Genomic DNA, 16,047 nt, shown 5'->3' with positions numbered 1-16,047 from the left:
TCTAACCATCTGTAGTGTTGGTCAGGGGCGTTTCTCTATTCCCTCTGTCTGTATCGTTGGTCGGGGGCGTCTCTCTACTCTCTCACTCTCTATCATTGGTCGGGGGCGTCTCTTCCTCACCTCTACCCTTTGCCCCCCTTGTCTCACTCCCTCACCTCTACCCCCCTTGTCTCTAACACAATGTCCGCAAGCTGCCCAGCTTGTGGACAGGACAATCTCACTGTCACAGGCCTCAGTCATCATCTATCAAAGAGCCGAAACCCTGATTGTCGAGCGCTGTACAATTACTCACGCTCCCAGATACACGCCAACACTAGTGAACCGCAACTTGATGACGAGTTGGAATGGCCTGATGATGATGGAGGGTATGACATGGAAGAGTTTGAGTGGGCTCGCAAGGGATCTGGCCATGGTAGTGATGCGGATGAGGGAGCGGACGATGGATGGGAAGATGAAGCAAATAACGAACCTGAGTGGGAGCCTCCGGTTGATCAGCAACATGACCACGATGACATGGATGCCATGGATGATTTGGCCGCTGATGAAGCAACCGGTCAAGAACAACACCATGGTCACCAGGAGATTCAAGAACGTGCCCAAGGGCAGCATGGTTGTGTTATCGTGCCCTATCCAGACTCGCGTGCTGGGCAACCTATTTCTAACAATCATACTGCCAATGTTGCGTATGGTGCGCATCTTTCCAATGCCAACCAGGAGAATACATATCACCCATTTGCTTCTAAGATGGATTGGGAGGTCGCAAGATGGGCAAAACTTCGTGGACTCAGTTCAACTGCGTTGTCTGACTTACTTGCTATTGAGGGGGTAAGTCGGTCACCTTTTATTTTCTGGTTCATGCGCTTATGTTCATTGCAGGTCAGTGAACGCCTGTCGCTCTCTTTCAGGAACGCGAACGAGCTTAATGCCATCGTCGACCATGAGCTTCCAACAGGCCGGCCAAAGTTCAAACGAGAGCAAATCATTGTTGCGGGAGAAGCCTTCGACGTCTATTATCGCGATGTGATTGAATGTGTCAAGTCGTTGTACAGTGATCCCGATTTCGCGAGATACCTTGCGTTTGTGCCTGAGCGTCATTATGCCGACGAGGATGAGACAGTTCGTCTGTTTCACGATATGCATACAGGAAAATGGTGGTGGGATACACAGGTACGTTGCATTGACTACGTCTACCATATGATACTAATGATACTTCAGAAAAAACTCGATCAGCACAGCCCAGGCGGCACCATAATTCCAATCATCATCTCGTCCGACAAAACTCAAGTAACCTTGTTCCGCAACAAATCTGCTTACCCTGTCTATCTCACCATCGGCAACATCCCAAAAGAAATTCGACGCAAGCCATCACGCGGTGCCCATATACTTCTGGCATATTTGCCATGCACACGCCTCGATCATATTTCTAACAAAGCTTCACGCCGCCGAACTTTGGCAAATCTGTACCATGCTTGCATGAGCCGTGTTCTCGCTCCCCTGAAATCTGTTGGACTGGATGGGATTACTATGGCGAGTGGGGATGGTACTCTCCGCCGTTGCCACCTACTGTTTGCGAGCTTTGTCGGCGACTACCCAGAGCAACTCCTTGCTACTGGGATAAAGTTCAGAGAGTGTCCCAAATGCGATATTGAGGCTGATGAAACGGGGAGCAATACGGCACCATATCATTTATGAAGACTGCGCGAAGTGTTAGATGCGCTCGCTACTCTGGATGAAGGCAGTATGTCTTTCGTTCGAGCTTGCTCAGCAGCAGGGATCAAGCCCATAATTCATCCCTTCTGGGAAGACCTCCCGTTCGCAAATGTTTTCCGTGCAATCACACCAGATGTGTTGCACCAGTTATATCAAGGACTAGTCAAACATCTCTTAGGCTGGTTGAAGGCTGCTTGTGGTGCGGCTGAAATTGATGCTCGTTGTCGGCGACTTCCTCCCAACCATCATATACGTCTGTTCACCAAGGGCATCACTGGCCTCTCGCGTATCAGTGGGACCGAACACTCGCAAATCTGCCGCTTTCTTCTGGGTATCGTAATTGGTATCTGTTTGCCCAATAATCTTAATGCAAACCGACTTCTACGAGCTGTCCATGGTCTCCTCGATTTTCTCTACCTCGCACAATATCCGTGTCATAGTTCGGAGACCCTACAACTACTCGACGACGCACTCAGTCTTTTTCACGAGAACAAAGACATTTTCGTTGATCTCGGTATCCGAGACAACTTCAATCTACTGAAGCTGCATGCCACTCGGCACTACTCGTACATGATTATGATGTTGGGCACAACAGATAATTATAATACAGAGTATACAGAAAGACTACACATCGACTATGCAAAAGACGCTTACCGTGCTACCAATCACAAGGACGAGTTCGCGCAGATGACACGGTGGCTCGAACGCAAAGAGAAAATACTGCGCCATGACAAGTATGTCATCTGGCGACTTGCTGGTGATGTCGAGTCTGAGCCCCACCATTCACGTCCTCCAGATATGACCTTCCGCCGCCTTCAGACTATGCCCAAACACCCTACTGCAAAAGCTGTCACTATAGACAGATTAGTTGATGACTACGGCGCTACCTTTTTCCGCGAGGCACTTGCTCGCTATATCACACAGCTCAGGCATGCCGAGGATCCTAACCCCCTCCATGAGCGAGCACTGGAAATATTGGCCCGCGACATCCATTTCCCGTTTCGAACGCTTCCTGTTTTCCACAAGATCAAGTGGGTCTCCGTCGATGCTCGTGGTCATGGCGACGCAACCGTCACGTTAGATTCAGTTCACGCAAGACCACAACGGAGATCGGGTTCTGGTCTGCTGCCCCGTCGTTCAGACACAGTGCTGGTGAACCTTGGTGCGAATACAGAAGCCGTTAGCGCAGGTATAGAAGGTAAGTCAGCAACGAGTATTCACAAGGATATTGGTGACTCACAGTTGACTGGCTCAAGCACTCCGCGTTGGTCAAGTGCGAGTCGTTTTCTCACTACCTTCAAAATCTCTCCCGCTCCTCTTTCCACCAACAGTCCAGGTTCCTAGCCACCTGGCTTATATCGAGTGGTTCTCGCCGTTTGCATTGGCTCCCGATCAACACCACGGCCTTTACAAGGTCTCGCGTTCCTTTCTTGGTGGCGCAAAAGTCGCAAGCATTGTGCCATTGTCGAAGATCGTGCGGAGTGCCCATCTTCTACCGAATTTCAGTGCCGTCGTCCCGCGAGAGTGGTCCAGTGATACAGTTCTAGATGACTGTGACACTTTTTGGTTGAACTCGTATCTAGATAGATTCACTTACTGTATTTTCAAATAAGTCTTGATAATTCCATTGTACATTATCGTCTTCTAGCCATTTTATTCCTAAAACTTGAAATTAGATAGAATTATCAGAATAACATCATTTAGCGCAAATTATTACAATTTTTGCCCAGGAGGCTTTTCCTGATGCATACGCTCAACATTTATTTGGGCCTGAGCAAACGGAGGAGGACGAGAAGTTGAACTGTGTGAATAGCGATCCAGAGTTAACCCTAGGTGAGGGAGAGAGACTGTTTGCTTTCGATTTCGACGGCTACATGAAAGGAGGGACTTTACATATTAAAGCTCACACTACAACATCTCAACAATTAGCCGAAGAAGCGTCCAGAAAAAAGACTGAGAAGACATTCGAAGAGATGGTTCCGACCTCGTACCATGACTTTAAAGACATCTTTAAAAAGGAGTCCTTTGACGAGCTCCCGCCACGAAAACCTTGGGACCATGCAATTGAATTAGTCCCTGGGGAGCATGCCATCGATTGTAAGGTCTATAATCTCAGTCCGGAGGAACAACGAGAACTCAACGCGTTTCTCGAAGAGAATCTTCGTTCTGGCAGAATCTGTTCGTCAAAGTCCCCATTTGCATCCGCATTCTTCTTCGTAAAAAAGAAAGATGGGAAACTTCGGCCAGTACAGGATTATCGAAAGCTTAATGCATGCACCGTGAAAAATCGGTATCCTCTTCCTCTCATCCAGGAACTCGTCCATAAGCTCAAGGGTGCCCGGTATTTTACTAAACTGGACATCCGCTGGGGGTACAACAACGTATGAGTTAAAGAGGGCGACGAATGGAAAGCGGCTTTTCGTACAAACCGAGGATTATTCGAGCCACTAGTAATGTTCTTTGGCTTGACTAACTCCCCGGCTACATTTCAGACGATGATGAACGACATCTTTCGAGATCTTATCAGTGATGGAAAGGTGGTTATCTATTTAGATGACATACTGATCTTCACGAAGACTCGGGAAGAGCACCAACATATTGTACGCCGCGTCCTCCAACTCCTTCGCAAGAATAAGCTCTACCTCAAACCCGAAAAGTGCGAATTTGAAGTGAGTGAGATCGAGTACTTGGGTCTCGTCATTTCGGAGGGTCAAGTCAAGATGGGCCCTGTTAAAGTTAAGGGAATCATGGACTGGCCTGTACCTACCGTGAAACGTGAACTACAAGTGTTTCTCGGGTTCGTTAACTTTTATCGGAGGTTTATTCGAGGTTATGGAGATCTTGCAAAGCCTTTAACGAGCTTGACGGGAAACGTAGATTGGTCCTGGGGAGATCAACAACAGGAGGCATTTGACACAATCAAGAAACATATATCTTCTGCCCCTGTTCTTGGCATCCCGACCGACGAAGATCCTTATCGTGTTGAGGCTGACAGTTCGGGAAAAGCTATTGGGGCTGTGCTCTTGCAATGTCAAGAGGGCGTTTGGAAGCCCATTGCTTTCCTATCGAAAGCATTAAATGAAACTGAGCGGAACTACGAGATTTATGATCGTGAGCTGCTTGCAATCATGACTGCGCTTGCAGAATGGCGGCATCACCTCATGGGAGCAGTAAACGACTTCGAAGTATGGACAGACCATCAGAACCTCGCGTATTTCCGCAAGCCTCAGAAGTTGAATCGTCGGCAAGCCCGGTGGGTGGCAGAGCTGTCAAACTATCATTTCAGTCTGCATCATAAACCCGGAAAGACCAATCAACGAGCAGACCTTCTATCGAGACGATCAGATCATCAGGCGGGGGAGAATGACAACGAAGATATTGTTGTTCTTAAGCCTGAAATGTTCCGTCAAGTAGAGCTCAAGACTGTAGACGAGGACTTCCTCACACGTGCTCGTCGTCGTCACTCTAATCAAGATGCAGTCGTCACTAAAATGCTCGCCTTGAAGGACAAAGACTGGTCAGACTCAGATGGTCTCATCACCTGGAAGGGTCGAGTCTATATTCCTATAGATCGTAAGCTTCGAGAAGACGTCATTCGGGAACATCATGACTCCACTTTAGCGGGTCATCCAGGGAGATACAAGACTCACGAGTTGATTACTCGTGACTATTGGTGGCCGTGTATCTTATTTGACATTCGGCGCTATATTGATGGTTGTGAGAGCTGCCAATGCACCAAACCAAGGAACACTCAACCTGCTGCCCCCCTACACCCGAATGAGATCCCCACACAGCCTTGGGAACATATATCTGTAGACATTATCGGTCCGCTTCCGGAGTCGGTAGGTAACAATGCAATCCTTGTCGTTGTCGACCGATTCTCGAAGATGATCAAAGTGGTGCCGACGAACACAGAAGTCACATCCCTAGGAGTTGCCCGAATCTTCCGGGATCACATATTCTGAAGCTATGGTCTGCCTCGTAAGGTCATTAGTGACCGAGGCTCAAACTTCATATCTGCCTTCATGCGCGATCTCTACCAACTTCTCAATATCCAGAGCAATGCGAGCACAGCCTACCACCCACAGACAGATGGTCAAACTGAATGAATCAACCAAGAGATAGAACATTACCTACGTGTCTTCTCCAATTACCATCAAACAGATTGGTCTGAGTGGCTTCCTCTTGCCGAGTTTGCATATAACGATAAGGTCCAGTCCTCGACCGGTCATTCACCATTCTTTGTTAACTATGGCTATCACCCGCAGAAAGGAACTGGATTTCGTCGAGAAGTCAAGGCAGAGGCAGCGAAAGATTTTGCAGAGCGGATGCAAAGGACACGAGAGGAAGCGGAATCAGCGCTCAAACGAGCTGCTGAAGATATGAAACGATTCTATGACCGGAAACGGAGTGAGTCGCATGACTTCAAAGTTGGAGATCGAGTATGGTTAGAAGCTACTCACATTTCATCCGATCGACCCGCCAAAAAGCTTGATGACAAACGCTTCGGTCCCTTCAAGATTCTAGAAAAACATGGAGCTTCTGCATATAAGCTCGCTCTTCCTGGAACTTGGAAATCTATTTAGTGATGTGCAGGGCCAGGGCTCAGGCCCGCAGGCCCACATGGCCCAGCCCTATAGAAGCCCAGCCCAGCCCAGCCCTATGAGTGGGCTGACGAGGGCCATGGGCTGGGCCCACAACATCTGCAGGCCCATACCCAGGGCTCAGGCCCGGGCCTGTAACTTACTTTCTCGGTTCGTGCCGACAGTATTGCGACAGCATCTATACAGTTAATATACGTATTTCAAATGCAGAAACCTTCCATTGACTCGGACCATACAAACCCATTGCAGTCAGAAATATGCCGGCAACAAATCAAACTGACCAAGAGCCACCATTGCGTTCTAAATGCGCACCTGCTCCCTCGAAGAAATTAACCGATGCGTCTAACACCGCTACTCCCGAAATCAGTGCCTTCTTCGTCATGACCTGGTCTTCCGCGAGTCAGGACCTTCGTCATTGACTGAAGATCCTGCAGATGAGGAGGATGAATTACTTGATGGGTGTACAGAGAACTCTGGTGAAGATAGTATGGTATGACTGGGAGTCTAGAATGATGTTACGAGTCCATGTTTCATTGTCACACAATGCTATCTGTACTGTAGGACATGTTCACTTATTTTACAATTTCAGGCCCGGGCTTCAGCCCAAGCCCAGCCCAGCCCAAGCCCAAGCCCGATGTCAGGGCTGGGCCAAAATGTTAGGAAGCCCATACCCGCTCAAGCCCAGGCCCAGCCCTGGGCCACAGGCCCAAGCCCAGCCCGCACAACACTAAATCTATTCACCCGGTCTTCAATGAATGCGTCTTATCCCCATTCACGCCTGCCGAATTTCCTTCCCAGAGAAAACCGCCTCCACCACCGCCCGTACTAGTCGAAGGTTACGAGGAACAAGAAGTCGAGGAGATTTTAGACTCCCGACTTCGCCGAGAGAAGTTAGAGTATCTCGTGCATTGGAAGGGTTACCCTCGTGAAGAACGGGAGTGGTTGTCGGCCTCCGAACTTAGAAACACTCCTCAAGCCATTGCCGATTTTCACCACAAACATCCTGCAGCACCACGTCCTATGCCAACAATGAGATTGCGTTTCCAAGCGCTCGAGAACCTAACTGTACCAACACGAGTTCCACATCAGCTGTTCAATTGGGAGGATGGAACATTCGAACGGGACCTTCATTGGTCGCGGGACGCGACCATTTGACGAGGGGGTATTGTCATGAACACTGTCTGCTGACTTTCGATCACTTTTCCTTTTTCATAGTACCAGTACTTACACATTTGTCGTTTCGGCTTTCTCTCCTTTCTCAGTTTCGTGCTCGTCTATTTTGATAGGTATAACCTACATTCCTGTATTTCTATATTCTAACGTCGTCTATTTTGATAGTTGTTGTGGTTGTCGCTCGGCGTCTCGCCTCGGCTCTTCTCTCTTCTGATATTTGCCCACCACTGCACACCTCCGCCACAGCTATGCATGCTGCAAGCACCCGCTTGCTCTCTGCCATAACCATTAACCCTACTGTCTCGGGAATATAACCATGTGTTTGGGAGGAAGAGAGGAGACGGCGGATCTTGTGGCCGATTGTGTCTCTGGATACTGTATACGGGGAAATGTGATAGCAGTCCTGAAATTTCGAAGAGTTTTGACTAAGATATTATGTGAAAGGGGAATGGCTTACTGCGTTTCAAGCTCGACCGTGACTCCGAGTGAGGTGAATAGTCTTCCAATACATTAGCATGTGCCAGTAAAAAAGCCGATCAGTCATGACATGTTCTCCATAGTGTAATACTCATTATAGAGGTAGTTGTTCTGATACTGACTGGTCATTAGCTATTGAGCATGCCACCTGAGATCCGAGTCAATATCGAGCTTAGTAGGCACGAAGAACGAGACGGGCGACTCTGCCGTGAGATTCAAAAACTTGCAGAGTATTGTTCTCGTCAGTCAGCAGAAAAAAGGTGCACATTATGCATGCAACATCCTCAGGCTGGCTCGAATTTGGGATTTTCTCCTTCATCAATAGCTCGCCGGTGGACATGAATTCGTTCATCAGTCCTCAGTACTCGGTGCTCGGCTCACGGAGCAATGTTTAAAGTCTGTCGACCATAACACCCTGTCATCCATGTAGGTACTACTCGTTCGACTTGTCCGAGTCCCTTGACTTGAATTGAACTCAGAAAGTGTACTTGCAACAAAAATCAAGAACATACAGTCTTTGCCTGAGATGTGGAAATATCATCGCGCATCCAATCCAAAACAGCTGGCTATCATATGAATGGAATAGCCTAGAGCAAGTAGATAGCAAAACTGACTGAATAGGAAAAAGACAACCACCACCGTGGAATGAGCGCTCCGAGTCGGACGTTCAATCTTACGACATCGGCGTCGCGCTCTTTGGACTCATCCGTTCACAAACCGTGTTGCTGGTCCATTAGTATCACCTTCACAAGCTCAGCCCTTTCGCAATGGACCGCTGATACAGTCGCACTAGATAATTTATCGATGATGGTTTTCTGCAATGGCAGGATGCTGAGTGCTCTTCGTAAGTTCATCGAGTACTAGGGCGGCCAGCGCGCGCTTGTTTAGACCGAATCATTTACACATCAAGCCACCATCAAACCCATGATTCATATATTCACCATCCGACGTAAACAGCTGATGCATATGGAACTCGAAGGAACTCGCAAAATTCCGTCGTGACGCCCGTCCCAATGCTTAGTTAAACCGTTCTCCTCAAGCTATCACACACTTATCATACCCTTTCATACTTCATTCAGACCGATACAAACCTTCCCCTTCGCCGGATGGGCGAAGAATTCCTTTCTCCTATGAAACCTTTAAGCTCGTATCCTCCTTCAAATGCCTTCAACGATGCAATCACAGCTAGTGAAGCCTTGGCAGTACGTGGCTCGTTTCTGAAATTTATCGCTCGATGTATTGACTCTTGGCATGCTCCGTTCCAGGCACCACATGGCAAAACTCGTTGGTTGTTTGTGAAGTTTAAGAATAGTGTATTTGACCAATTTTCCGTAAGTCGAAAAGGATGCTGAGCCGTACTGGAATCAAGCACTGAAATTGTACACAAGCGCTTGAAACGTTTCCGCAGTCGCAACCCTGACAAAAACATCAACCATGAAGGCGCTTTATCGACTCCGAATATTGAGGTAGTTGATTAAACTCATACTTAAGCTTCTGCACTATTTCCGAATTCTGATGGTCACGCAGGTTCCAAAAATTACATCTCCTGCTGTGAAAGGTGTTGTTCCAAAATCGGTGGTCGTACAGGAACAAAGCACGTCTCCTGATGTGAAAAAAGAAACTGTTCCAATCGCTAAATCCCAATCGGCTGCCGTGGCACTTCAAGCTGCCCGTGAAGATGCACGTAAATTCAAGACACTCGGGGGACATGCAATAAACGTGATATCTGCAGTCAGAAATGGACCGGCGGATCTCAATACTGCAAGTAGTTTCCAGGACACGTATCTCCAACCCCTCAGAATATTCGACTCTGCCATCAGGAATATCGCGGAGGTATGGGCCCTTCTTCTACATCGAGACAAGGCTAACCCCATTCCATAGATGCATCCATATGCGAAGATCGCATTGAGCGTGTTGTCTTGCGCATCAAAAGTACGTTTTATTTGATTTTCATTCCTATCTCTTGTTCAGCCAAATATTATTGGTGTAGATTGTTCTCGATCAAGTGGATCTCGATGGAGCAGTATATTGCCTTGTCGAGAAACTGGCTGATGTTTACGAATTCATGAATGAGGACGAGACACTTAACCAGATTTCGTCGATGCATAGCATCGTTAGCAAGTTATCTCAACAGACCCTTGAATGTGCCCATTTTATTAGGGACTACTCAAGCACCAAGGGTTTCTGTGAGTCTCGAACAAGATGTTGCGCCTTGCACATCCTGAATTCTCTACCATTATCATAGGGAAGAGATTGGGAAAGAACGTTGTATCGGAAACAAACAGTATAATCCAAATGTACACCGACAAGCTGGAGGCACTCATGCAAAACTTCCGGGATCGAGTTGATCGGGAAGTGGTAATCTTTGTTCACCATATTGGTAAGGATTCAAACGTACTTCTGATTCGACGAACACTCATACTTGTTTAGCTGATGAATTGAACCTCAATGAAATGACTTATGCAAAAGGCGCAGCACTAGATATTGGGAAACAATGCCTACCAGGGACCCGCGAGGACATTATCTCTCAGATTATGACATGGATCGATAAAAGTGGAGATTCTGCTGGACGCGTGCTGTGGCTATCTGGCACTGCTGGGACGGGTAAAACAGCCATTTCTCACACAATTGCTAGCAAGTTCATCGGTGTGGGGAAGCTTGGTTCCTGTTACTGTTTCGACTGCCACAGTGCTGACCTCCGCCACGAAAAGGTCTTCTCCACCATCGCACGTGACCTGGCTGACCGTCATCCGCAGATGAGACAGGCCTTGTCAAGTGCGGTTCAAAACGATAATGCGCTCAAGAATACGGTAGACATTATTCAGCAATGGGACAAGCTTCTGACGAAACCACTGGGGAAGCTCTCTGAATCAATTGTAGGCCCTATTGTGATCGTTATCGATGCACTGGACGAAAGTGGCAGCCCAAAAACACGGAGTACACTTCTTCGCATTCTTTCCGGGAAGCTTCAAAACCCGGGTATTCTAGAAATCACGAAACTCCCAAACAACTTCCGCTTTATTGTTACCTCACGCCCACTGCATGACATCGATGCCGAGTTTGCCAATGTTCAGCATATTCAACGGATGTCCATGGACGACATTTCACCAGAAACCGCAGAGCACGACATCCGCACTTACGTGTCGACGAAGCTGAAAGGGCTGTCGAATTTCGGGGAAACAGAGTTTAAAGCCCTTGCTGAGAAAGCTGATGGAATTTTCGAATGGGCGCGCCTTGCTTGCGAAGCCATCACAGAACCCCCTCCTGGCTATTCTGCAGACGAGTCCTTTGATGCTGTGGCATCCCGCGATCCTACTAAGCGAAGACATCTGTTGTACGATATCTACCGCTTATTGTTGAAAAGGTTCACGCAAATGGGTGAAGATAATGCGGTGATTCGACTCACACAGCTAAGAAGGTTTCGTTCCGTGATGGCACAAATCCTTGGCGCACCGGAACCCCTTCCTATGGCGTCTTTGAACGCCATGCGATCCCAATTTCCAGACCAAGAGAATTTCAAAGTGGAGATTGTTGTGAAACATATGGGATCTCTCCTCAGCGGCACCACCAGTGCATTAACCCCCGTCCGACCCCTTCATGCAACTTTTCGCGATTTCCTGACGGACAAAGCACACAGCAGGGAGTTCTTCGTTGACATATCAAAGGTGCAACACAGCCTTGCTTTTGCATCACTTCGAGTGATGGAACTTGGACTTTCTTTCAATATCTGTGATTTAAAGACATCGTATCTCCCTAATTCCATGGACACCGGGCTACAGGAACGAGTTCAGGAAAAAATTCCCCCGCATTTGTCATATGCTTGTCGATTTTGGGCTACACACGTTAAAGAAACAGATTTTCATACACTTCTCGCAAAGAAAGTGAGAAGTTTCCTCCGTCACGAGCAACTGCTCTTCTGGCTCGAAGCACTCAGCCTTATCAACGCACTCAACAGTGCAGGTTGTGCCCTGTCACTCATTGTCCCATGGCTGGAGGTAAGCACAGTTACTACTGGGTGACGTCAAATGAAACACTGACGCACGAGCATAGGGCCATTCCGGATACGATGATGTATTGTCGACTACGATGGATGTACAGAGATTCGTTCAAATCTTCGGCAATATCATTTTGCACAGCACGCCACATCTATACGTATCAGCGCTGCCGTTCTCGCCCATCAATTCTATCATATATAAGAAATTCGCTGCAAAGTTTCCGAAGACTCTCTGTCTGGCAGCTGGATGTGGCAACAAGGACTGGCCGGCTGTTCAGAGTGTGCTCCGTGGACATACAAAAGCGGTTCTGTCAGTCTCGTTCTCACCAGACGGCGGGACTCGCATTGTGACTTGTTCTGAGGATATGACTGTCCGGTTGTGGGATGCAGCGACGAGGCAGCCGATTGGGCAGCCCTGGCAGGGACACACTGGTTCTATTAACTCAGCCGCATTTTCACCAGATGGAACTCGCGTCGTGACTGGTTCTTCGGACAAGACTGTCCGGTTATGGGATACAACGAAGGGGCAGCCCATCGGGCAGCCCTGGCAGGGGCACACCGGTTCGGTTAATTCAGTTTCGTTCTCGCCGGAAGGCACCCACGTCGTAACTGGTTCTTCAGATCATACTGTCCGGTTGTGGCATGTAGCCACAGGGAAGCCAGATGGCGAGCCCTGTAAGGGACACAATGATTCAGTGAACTCAGTTTCATTCTCGCCGGACGGGACTCGCATCATGTCAGGTTCTTCGGACAGGACTATCCGCTTATGGAATGCAGTGACCAGGCAGCCAGTCGTTGAACTTATGGAGGATCACACTGATTCAGTCAATTCAGTCTCATTTTCCCCGGATGGGACTTGCATCGCAACAGGCTCTCAAGATTTCACTACCCGGCAATGGGATGCGATGGGGAAGATAGTTGGCCAGCCATTTTTGGGGCATACTCGTTCGGTCAACTCAGTTTCATTCTCGCCGGATAACAGTCGCATTGTGACAGGTTCCTCGGATAACACTGTTAGGCTGTGGGATGTAGAGACGAGGAAACAAGTAGGTCAACACTGGGAGCACACCAGTCCAGTCAAGTCGGTGTCATTCTCACCTGATGGCACTCACATCGTGACTGGTTCTTCGGATGGGACTGTCTGGCTGTGGGATGTAGCGATGGTGCAGCCAGCCTGTCAGTCCTTGTGGGAGCACACCCGTTATGTCAGCTCGGTTTCTTTCTCTCCCAACGGAACTCACATCGCGACTGGTTCTTTGGACACTGGCATCGTCCGGCTGTGGAATGCGGTTACGGGGCAGCTAGTCGGCGAGCCTCTGGTGGGACACAAATCCTCGGTTAGGTCACTCTCATTCTCACCAGATGGGACTCACATCGTAACTGGTTCATGGGATGAGACTGTTCGGCTGTGGGATGTAGAGACGAGGCAGCAAGTTGGTGACGCGTGGTGCGGGCATAAGGGTTCGGTCAACTCAGTTGCATTCTCACCGAATGGGACTCACGTTGTGACCGGTTCTTCGGACAAGACTGTCCGGATGTGGGATGTAGAGATGGGGAAGCAAGTCGGTCAACATTGGGAGCACCATGGTCCAGTCAACACAGTATCATTCTCGCCCAATGGCACTCACGTCGTGACTGGTTCTTCGGACAAGACCGTGCGGTTGTGGGATGCAGCTGGGCAGGCAGTGGGTGAGCCCTGGCGGGGGCATCGTTGTTCAGTCACTTCATTATCATTCTCTCCCGATGGTACTCGCGTCGTGACCGGTTCTTTGGATAAGACTGTCCGTTTATGGGATATAGCAACTGGAAAACAGATTGGAAAGCCTTTGCAGGAGGACACATGCTCCGTCAACTCAGTCTCTTTCTCGTCAGATGGGATTCATGTCGCAACTGGTTCTTCGGATCACACTATCCGACTATGGGATGCAGCAAAGGACCAACTGATTCAAGTTGGTGAGCCCTTGCGGGGGCACACTGGTTCGGTGAATTCCGTCTCATTCTCGCCAGATGGCACTCGCATCGTATCTTGCTCGGCGGATGGCACAATCCGGCTCTGGTATGCAGGAGATATCCATTTGCCGGAACGCTTCGTGAATTTCTCTTCCAACTCTTCTCATACACTCTGCAACACTGCCGAGTTAATCCCAGACACCTCCCATGCTGATCCCGGGTCGACCACCTTTTTGTTGAGAGATGATGGATGGATGGTTGGACCAAATGATCGGCTCTTATTCTGGGTACCACCCGCTTCCAGACCGGCATTTTATAGTCCTTGGAATGCCTTGGTCATACCGGGAAATGTTGAGCTTGATTTGAGCCGCATGGCACATGGATCACGCTGGCAGGATTGCAAAAGTCCCACTCGGAGAACTACGAAGGAGCGACTACTTTCCCTCGATTCGCTGGCTAGGGGAGACTATGTCTGACATGAGTGAGTTCCTACCTTTTCGTCCGTCGCAGTTGCTAAATCATTGCTAGCTGTACATCTTATTCCAATGATTGACGTGTGGAGATGCGGGATACAATATGATATTGAATATGAAGTGGAATTCGTTGACTATTCTAATTGCCTATCTATGATCGAGACGGTGCCTGTGCACTGAGTGAACGATGTCCAGCCAAGTCTTTGATCTGTTTCATGTACCTCGTGATCATAGTGAATTGAAGGACTAGAACATTGCCGCTGCTGCCGGCAAGGTTTGAACATTCTATATTCTATGGTCATCATTCCCGTTGTACAAAACTTACATAAAACACTGAGAACTGGGCTGGTGGACTGAATCAATTTGCGACTGATGAGTCATTATGATTGTGTGGCGCTCGGGCTGTGCGAGATACTGTGCAAACTATAACCGCGACTTGGATGTGCTGCGCATCTCCAGTCTGAGAGAATCAGAAGAAAGGAAGTACAATGAGAATGACGTACACGCGGCCTGGATCACCGCGGTTAGGGACTTTTGATGGTCGGGGCTTACTAGTCGGGGTATCTTCGATGACCGTCCGCGTGGTCCACTTCAGCAGGAGGTCACCTCCGAGAGCACGAGAAGACACTGTAGGATGGTGACATTGTATGATCACGGTATAACCATGCACTGGATTCTGTCCCATCATTAATGAATTCACAAGTCTAGTACTATGAAAATAATCATTTTCTCTGACCGAGTAGTGATTATGATGATGGGGTCCGGGAGTCGGACATCTCCGCGGCAGCAATTCTATGGCAAGGGCCTGGCCAAGTTTAGCCTTGGCCTAGTGTAGGCTACTACTAGTAGTGGCCACTGCTGGCAGGTAAACTCAGCATGGCTGGTACATTCGGGTGGGCACAGTTCGATTCTCAAAAGAGTCTGAGTCTAAGTAAAGACTTATCATGATCTTCAAGTTGATGTGTAACTAAATTTAAACCCAGGACTTCGGCTCACAGCCGTTCACTTGAATTCGGGCTATGTCCATCACAACCTGCCAAGTTATCTCGCGTCGGGCCGTATCGGCACTGCATCCTCCACATGGCCACCTCGGTGTAGAGCGGTCTTCCTTGAACGTTTACCTGCGGGCGGTTTTTTGATCCCGCTGCAGCGAGCAGAAGGGAGCACATAGTATACCATCATACTCGTACTACTCGTTCATGCTGGACCGTCATGATCAATCATCCATACGGCGCTGCGTCGAGTTACATGTACGCCAATGTGGTGAGTTTTCAGGTTACTTGAGCATAGTCTTGTCAGTCTTACAGTCGGGGAATTCTCTTAGGATAATAGTTACAGTCAATCTTATGTGTCGCCTCCCCCAGATCACCTCTACAGCTTCGTACCGGTAGGTTGTCTCGCGGTCTTATTTACCCAATGTTGACATTGCAAATTTGAAGAGGTTTTCAGTCGATTCCATGCCATGGTACGGAGCCACTGAGCACTCACCTACTTCAAATAGAAACTATAACCGAGATTCTCTACCATTTCGATGGACACTTCGGGTATGTCTCCAGAGAACTCTATAGTACCTGCTCAGAATACTGTCTCCCTTAGGAACGTGCTTCTCACTTGTTTAAAGGAGTGCAGTCGAAAGTGAGGGTTAGATGGCGGCCGCTTCATTTAC

General features: G+C 48.6%; 4 protein-coding genes across 4 annotated transcripts; all 4 read left to right on the top strand.

Annotated features, from left to right (window-relative positions):
• The first annotated feature begins 28 nt into the window (after positions 1 to 28).
• Positions 29 to 3,458, top strand: F5147DRAFT_760831 (uncharacterized protein). The gene is made up of 6 exons (XM_041440498.1): positions 29 to 825; positions 877 to 1,167; positions 1,216 to 1,619; positions 1,695 to 2,908; positions 2,967 to 3,369; positions 3,428 to 3,458. Exons 1-5 carry the CDS (start codon positions 181 to 183, stop codon positions 3,320 to 3,322), a joined length of 2,910 nt encoding a protein of 969 aa, XP_041293260.1. The 5' UTR covers positions 29 to 180; the 3' UTR covers positions 3,323 to 3,369; positions 3,428 to 3,458.
• A 3,744-nt stretch (positions 3,459 to 7,202) lies between these two features.
• On the top strand, positions 7,203 to 7,469 carry F5147DRAFT_576367 (uncharacterized protein; the record flags this gene model as incomplete). Its single annotated transcript, XM_041431314.1, has 1 exon — positions 7,203 to 7,469. A coding segment is annotated over one exon (267 nt), but the record flags the coding sequence as incomplete, so codon positions are not given.
• A 1,601-nt stretch (positions 7,470 to 9,070) lies between these two features.
• F5147DRAFT_760830 (uncharacterized protein) lies at positions 9,071 to 10,312 on the top strand (the record flags this gene model as incomplete). Its single annotated transcript, XM_041440497.1, has 8 exons — positions 9,071 to 9,166; positions 9,230 to 9,295; positions 9,353 to 9,430; positions 9,492 to 9,797; positions 9,846 to 9,896; positions 9,955 to 10,077; positions 10,125 to 10,150; positions 10,210 to 10,312. 8 exons carry the CDS (start codon positions 9,071 to 9,073, stop codon positions 10,310 to 10,312), a joined length of 849 nt encoding a protein of 282 aa, XP_041293258.1.
• A 3,736-nt stretch (positions 10,313 to 14,048) lies between these two features.
• Positions 14,049 to 14,550, top strand: F5147DRAFT_612290 (uncharacterized protein). The gene is made up of 2 exons (XM_041432456.1): positions 14,049 to 14,389; positions 14,437 to 14,550. The coding sequence occupies exon 1, from the start codon at positions 14,163 to 14,165 to the stop codon at positions 14,382 to 14,384; it is 222 nt and encodes a 73-aa protein (XP_041293257.1). The 5' UTR covers positions 14,049 to 14,162; the 3' UTR covers positions 14,385 to 14,389; positions 14,437 to 14,550.
• The last annotated feature ends 1,497 nt before the right edge of the window (positions 14,551 to 16,047 follow it).

This window comes from Suillus discolor (genome assembly GCF_016758755.1).
Source record: "Suillus discolor strain FC423 chromosome Unknown F5147scaffold_25, whole genome shotgun sequence".
Lineage (NCBI taxonomy): Eukaryota > Fungi > Basidiomycota > Agaricomycetes > Boletales > Suillaceae > Suillus > Suillus discolor.
The sequence above is the reverse complement of the archived record's forward strand: the minus strand, read 5'-3'. Positions and strand labels throughout refer to the sequence as shown.

Bases quoted from the DNA above. Each gene is read 5' to 3' on its own strand.
- F5147DRAFT_760831 (XM_041440498.1), top strand. From the start codon at position 181: ATGTCCGCAAGCTGCCCAGCTTGTGGACAGGACAATCTCACTGTCACA. The intron at 826-876 runs GTAAGTCGGTCA...TGTTCATTGCAG, and splicing joins ACTTACTTGCTATTGAGGGG to GTCAGTGAACGCCTGTCGCT. The intron at 2,909-2,966 runs GTAAGTCAGCAA...GACTGGCTCAAG, and splicing joins CGTTAGCGCAGGTATAGAAG to CACTCCGCGTTGGTCAAGTG.
- F5147DRAFT_612290 (XM_041432456.1), top strand. From the start codon at position 14,163: ATGGTTGGACCAAATGATCGGCTCTTATTCTGGGTACCACCCGCTTCC.